This window comes from Gekko japonicus, unplaced genomic scaffold (assembly GCF_001447785.1).
Source record: "Gekko japonicus isolate JY-2015 unplaced genomic scaffold, Gekko_japonicus_V1.1 scaffold2633, whole genome shotgun sequence".
Taxonomy (NCBI): domain Eukaryota; kingdom Metazoa; phylum Chordata; class Lepidosauria; order Squamata; family Gekkonidae; genus Gekko; species Gekko japonicus.
This window is the reverse complement of record NW_015167616.1, coordinates 104831-111357: the sequence shown is the minus strand read 5'-3', so window position 1 is coordinate 111357 and position 6527 is coordinate 104831. Positions and strand designations below refer to the sequence as shown.

The 6527-nt window shown below is 48.9% G+C and overlaps 1 protein-coding gene across 1 annotated transcript in view; it reads left to right on the top strand.

Annotated features, from left to right (window-relative positions):
• The window catches only part of NQO2 (NAD(P)H dehydrogenase, quinone 2), a 20055-nt gene extending 15418 nt beyond the window's left edge, over positions 1 to 4637 (top strand). The window contains exon 7 of the mRNA XM_015414016.1: positions 4305 to 4637. Within this exon, the coding sequence (XP_015269502.1) occupies positions 4305 to 4478 (174 nt within the window). The 3' untranslated portion in view covers positions 4479 to 4637. The remainder of the gene's footprint in view (positions 1 to 4304) is intronic.
• The last annotated feature ends 1890 nt before the right edge of the window (positions 4638 to 6527 follow it).

Below are 6527 nucleotides of genomic sequence, written 5' to 3'. Positions count from 1 at the left end.
TCCTCCTCTTCCTCTTCCTCCTCCTATTTTAAAAACTCAAAAGAAAGTGACCAACCAGGGAGGCAGTGAAACCCTGGAAGAAGAAGAAGAGATTGGATTTATACCCCGCCCTTCACTACCCAGAGGAGTCTCAGAGGGGCTTACAAACTCCTTTCCCTTCCCCTCCCCACAACAGACACCCTGTGAGGTAAAAGAAGGAGAAGAGTTTGGATTTCTACCCCACCCTTCACTACCCAAAGGAGTCTCAGAGCGGCTTACAAACTCCTTTCCCTTCCCCTCCCCACAACAGACACCCTGTGAGGTAGGTGGGGCTGAGAGAGCTCTTGACAGAAACGGCTCTTTTTCAAGGACAGCTCTTATCAGAACTACGGCTTGCCCAAGGTCATCCAGTCAGGTGCAAGTGGAAGAGTGGGGGAATCAAACCTGGTTCTCCCAGATTAGAGTCCGCGCACTTAACCACTACACCAAACTGGCTCTCTCTGGAAGACCAAGAGGGTGAAAGAATTGCTAAGGGAAGGCAGGGGGGTTGTAGAGACATTTAATGAATTCTTGGTATCAGTTTCATTGTTGGGAAGGTGGGACCAGTCATCCAAGCCAGAGCGCCTGTTTTCAGGAAGGGGGTTGTGGAACCATTGAGTCAAATAGAGGAGATAAGAGATGATGTTCTAGGGCTAAGAGCCAGATTAAAAACCTGTCTCTGAAAAGTGTCTCCCTTTTATAGCACTGGAAGGTGGCAAGTATAATGCCAGTTTATTCAAAAGGATCTAGGGGAGATTACAAGCTGGTTTGCCTAGTGTCTCTTCTAGGTAAACGGGTGATAGCTGTAGTTGAAGATACAAGTACTAAGCAGATAGGGGACCATGCCTTCATCGGCATAACTTCTGCAAGGCTGCGATCACCCACACTAAATAATCCACTTTCAGCATACTTTCCAGCTGGATTTTAATGTGCGAACTGCCAAAATCCAGTTGGAAAGTGGACCGAAAGTGGATTATTTAGTGTGTGTGACCACAGCGTAAAGTGAAGTCAACCCTTCGGAGGTTTAATAAATATGTGGACAAGGGAGATCTGGTAAATGTCATCTGTTTGAATTTCTAGAAACCTTCTGTCTGTCCGTCTTTAAAACAAACTTCCTGAAAAATCACTTAGCAGTTGTAGGGATGACAGGTTTTATTGCAGAGTAATTAAAGAAAGGATTCAGTGACAGGAAGAGGGGGGCCATTCTTGCAGTGGAGGGAAGCAAGCCGTGGGTCTTTGCAGGGATTGGGATTGGGACCAGTGTTGTTTAATTTGTTCACAAACAATCTCGAATTGGGGGAGAACAGTGCAGGGTCCAGGTCTGCAAACACCACTCGGTTATTCAGGGTGGTAAAAAACCCCCAAAGCTGGTTGTGAAGGGCCCTAAAAAGACCAAACTGAATAAGTGGATGCCTGCAATGTAAACGAGGCCCACTGAAGTAAGTGCGGATTGAGAGGGCTTGTGGCTCAGCGACAGAGCCTCTGCTTGGCATTCCGAAGCTCCCTGGTTCAATCCGTGGCATGTCCAGTAAGGACCAGGTTGCAGGTGATGTGGAAGACCTCAGCCAGAGACTGGAGAGCAGCTGCCAGTCTGAGTAGCCAGTACTGACCTTGATTGACTGAGGGTCTGGTTCAGTAGAAGGCAGCAACTGAGGTTCGGTCTAAGGCAGCAACTGAGGTTCGGTCTAAGGCAGCAACTGAGGTTCGGTCTAAGGCAGCAACTGAGGTTCGGTCTAAGGCAGCAACTGAGGTTCGGTCTAAGGCAGCAACTGAGGTTCGGTCTAAGGCAGCAACTGAGGTTCGGTCTAAGGCAGCAACTGAGGTTCGGTCTAAGGCAGCAACTGAGGTTCGGTCTAAGGCAGCAACTGAGGTTCGGTCTAAGGCAGCAACTGAGGTTCGGTCTAAGGCAGCAACTGAGGTTCGGTCTAAGGCAGCAACTGAGGTTCGGTCTAAGGCAGCAACTGATACACTTTGGGGCAAAGCATTTGACATTCTACCCATCCTGCCTCTCTAACTGAGCTATCTCTTGGGACAATAGGGAAGCGTGTTTGAGCAGACCCTACAAGGAGCTGCGGTGGCTCACGTGGTTAAGACGCTAAACTGCAGGCTGTGGAAGGTCGGTCGTTCAGCAGTTCGAGACCCGGGTGCCGCATGATGGAGTGAGCTCCCGTCTCTAGTTCCAGCTCCTGCCAACCTAGCAGTTCGAAAGCAAGAAATTGCAAGTAGATAAATAGGTACCACTTCGGTGGGAAGGTAACAGCGTTCTGTGCGCCTTGGTGTTTAGTCATGCCGGCCACATGACCACGGAAACGTCTTCGGACAGCGCTGGCTCTTCGGCTTTGAAACAGAGATGAGCACTGCAACCCTAGAGTCGGACTCGACTGGCTTTCGAGCAAGGGAACCTTACAAGGAGAAAATAGCCCTGCCTGCCTTGATGAACCAAGATTGAGCCCTGTGATATACCTTCCCTGCTTCAGCGTGGCTTTTACTGTCCTGTGTTAGCTCCTATGTAACCCCAAGTGTACAACTCTCATTCTTTGCCATCATCTGCTTGGGGGCCATTGCTAGAATGTCTAACCCTTCACTACCCGAAGAAGTCTCAGGATGCTTACAATCTCATTCCCCTTCCTCTCCCCACAACAGACACCCCGTGAGGTAGGTGGGGCTGAGAGAGCTCTCCCAAGAACTGCTCTTGAGAGAACAGTTCTGAGAGAACTTGTGACTGACCCAAGGTCACCCAGCTGGCTTCATGTGGAGGAGCGGGGAATCAAACCCGGTTCTCCCAGATTGGAGTCCTCTACACCAAACTGGCTCTCCATCCTAATCATGCAGCGGCACCAACCACAGGGCGATAGCCACCATGCTGCTGCAGGTACCATAAGAAGTGGTCTTGAAGCAGGGCAACATATCCCTCTTAAAGAAGCTATCTGTGATCCTCATCAGTCAGTCAGCTATTCTAGACATAAAAGATCTTAGCATCCCTAGCTGAGTCTTCCATTAAGTTAGTAAAAGTAAAGGTTCTCTTGCTCGGAAGCCAGTCAAATCCGACTCTAGGGTGCGGTGCTCATCTCTGTTTCCAAGCCGAAGAGCCAGCGCTGTCCGAAGATGTTTCCGTGGTCATGTGGCCGGCATGACTAAACACCAAGGTGCACGGAACGCTGTTCCCTTCCCACCAAAGTGGTACCGATTTATCTACTTGCAATTTCTTGCTTTCGAACTGCTAGGTTGGCAGGCGCTGGAACTAGAGACGGGAGCTCACTCTGTCATGCGGCACACTCGGGTCTCGAACTGCTGAACTACCGATCTTCTGGTCTGCAGCTCAGCGTCTTAACCACTGAGCCACTACAGCACTCTCCATTGTTAACTACCAGGGTTTTTTTTAAAAAAAGTATTCATTAACTGCCTGACCAGGGGTCCCCAATGGGGCACCCGCCGGCCCCTTTCCCTGGTGCCTGCCAAGTGTTTTTAGAAAGTGGGCAGGGCCAGGTGGGGCTTTTGCCCAGGAAAGCTTCTGATTGGCCACTGGAGATATGATGCGCTGTGCAATTAAAAAAAAAACACATTGCTTTGCCAACAGCTGCCACCACAGCACGAGCATCTTTGCTGTGTGACTGAAGGTAAGTGGTGGCAGCCATTTTGTGGCCGCCTCCGCCTCCAGCAGCCATTTCCCATCAGCCGTTGTTTGGCTGCACCCACCACGCTGCATCAGAATGACAGAGGTGCCTGCCGGCTCAAAGAAGGGGACCCCTGTGCTAGACTAAGGAATCCGGGGGTCCCCAATGGGGCGCCCGCCGGCCCCTTTCTCTGGTGCCTGCCAAGTGTTTTTAGAAAGTGGGCAGGGCCAGGTGGGGCTTTTGCCCAGCAAGGCTTCTGATTGGCCACTGGAGATATGATGCGCTGTGCAATTATTAAAAAAAACCACATTGCTTTGGCAACAGCTGCCACCACGGCACGAGCATCTTTGCTGTGTGACCGAAGGTACGTGGTGGCAGCCATTTTGTGGCCGGCTCCGCCTCCGTCAGCCATTTTCCGTCAGCCGTTGTTTAGCTGCACCCACCACGCTGTATCAGAATGACAGAGGTGCCTGCAGGCTCAAAGAAGGGGACCCCTGTGCTAGACTAAGGTATCCGTAACGCAGCTTGCTACCGCGCTCCCGCAGGAAATGACCCCTGGTATCCGTAACGCAGCTTGCTACTTGTAATGCCATTTGTTCGCTACCAGCAACTTTCTGAGTCCAAATGAAACCGTTTGGCCTTACCTTCTCTTTCTGCTCTCTTTGAACGCAGCACGGGATAATGCATTTCTGCGGCTTGAGCATCCTCGCCCCTCATATCTGCTTTGCGCCAGAGTACGCACCTGAAGAGGAGCGAGCGCAAATGCTGACGTCTTGGGTGGAACGGCTGAAGACCATCTGGGAGGAGGAGCCTATAGATTGCACTCCTGAGTGGTACTATAAGTAACATAGCTGGGAATGTCGGTGATTCAAATACCCTTCAGGTTTTTCCCCCCCTCTGGTTGGGTTCTTAAAAACCTTTCCTGTTGCTCTCCCTCAGTCAGCATGAAAAGCAAAAAGGGGTCAGATCAGGTGACTGGGCTTGGATGAAGGTTCCCACACAAATCGGCCATCAGGTCTTCTCCTTGCTCCGTCTTTTCTTTTCTTAAAAAAAATGAAAGAAATTGAAAACTGTTACCCGGGACTCAGAGACAAGTAATCTAGTGGAAGAAAATCCATTATTCTCTGACAGTAGAGGGGAAGCAGTGCAGAATGAGGGTTAGCCTTACAGCATAGAGGGATGTTTGTGTATGACTATATATTCCCTGTAACATGCCATGAGTTGATCTGCCACTGACTCATGGCAGAAGGGGACCACAGTGAGGCCAGAGTGAGAGGTAACTCTTCCCGTTATCAAGGTGTGATACTGATTTTTCCCCCAGCAGGTGGGGTGTATATGATTTCTATGTAGTCTAGCAAAGAGATCTTCCAGCATTCTTACACTTCTCATGCATAACACTAGGCTTTTCTGCATTCTCATTTTCCTCCCTTGTAAGTTCCTATTTCTTCTCTTTTTTTTTGGAGGGGGGTTTCCTGTTCTGCCTGCATCTTGCTCCCTCTAGTGGTCAATTCGATATTACATGGTTTGTGTCCAGCATGTCTCCCTGCAGAGTTAAACTGCGGGGGGTATTTTTGCTGGACATAACCCAAGGTAATATTGAATTGACCACTAGGGGGAGCATACCCATGTGGAACAGGAAACCCCCCCCTGAAGAAACAGGAAAATGAGGATGCAGAAAGGCCCACTTTGTAATATTTAGGAGCATTTAAAGGAATATCTGGTGCAACACTTTCATATTGGTTAATTGTCGGGGCGCCCTCCAAAGAATCCTGAGAATTGAAGCTGACGAGGGTGCTAAGAATCCTTACACACACACACGCCCCTCCCCCACCGATCACTTCTTAAGGTTCCCTAGGAAGAAGAAATTACTACTAAGCTGTTGTGTCGATACACCCTTAGAACCCAATCCTATATAAGAAGTAAATCCGATCAAGCTCAATAGGAGTTACCTCCCAGGAAATTTGTACAGGATTGTGGCCTGATCTGGAAGGAACCCAACAATCAAACTAGAAATGAGATATGCCAAAGCTAAAGGCTAAGCAGCTGGCCCCCCCCCCAGCTACAATGTAAAAACATAAAACAGTTGGGGGTTGTTTTAATATCAGTGCTTGAAATATGCTGGTGTTACAAGGGGTCCCTGCTTCTGAAAACGAAACTGAACAAAGTGTTCCCTCCTTGAAAGGAGCCTGTGTATTTCAGTTGCTCTAATCCCTGTGACAGCTTTAATACCCTGTTCCGCGTTTTAGCAAATTTGGTATAAAATGCACATTTCATTAATATAATCTCAGTCGAGTAAAGGGGGTTGGTGGCTGTAATGGCACATGCTTTATTGCCACTGCTTTGTACTTGCTGAGACTTGCCGCAAATTATGTTTTTGAGGACTGAGAAAAATGTGATTTCCCCATAAAGGGTCTACTAGTAATGAAGGGTCAACCTTTGACTCCTCGACGACTTTGTAAGAACTACAATAAAATAATGATCAGGGGAAATGAACATGACTGCTTTATTTGAGTTCCACGCTGTTGGATCACAGTCTGCTAACAAGCTTTTCATTGCATTATCCAGCAAAAAAAAACAACCCAAAAAACCGGTTGGTCTTTTGAATCCATTTCTGATGTCAGTGATAGAGGGAACTGTCCTTTTTCCAAATGAAAATCACAGAACTTCCTATGCAGGAGAGAAGACGTGAATTGCTGCTCTGTAGGGAGCTCTTGAGCAGCCTGAACTTTTAAGCAGACTGAACAGAAGCCAAGAAAAGAGGACTTCTCCAGTATGAATGTATAGTTAAGTGCAGGGGTCATTTCCTGCGGGAGCGCACAGGAGCGGACGGCAGTAAGGAGCCCAGGGGGCGGGCACATGCAACAAGCCCCACCCCCTGCTTCCAGCAGCCCTCAG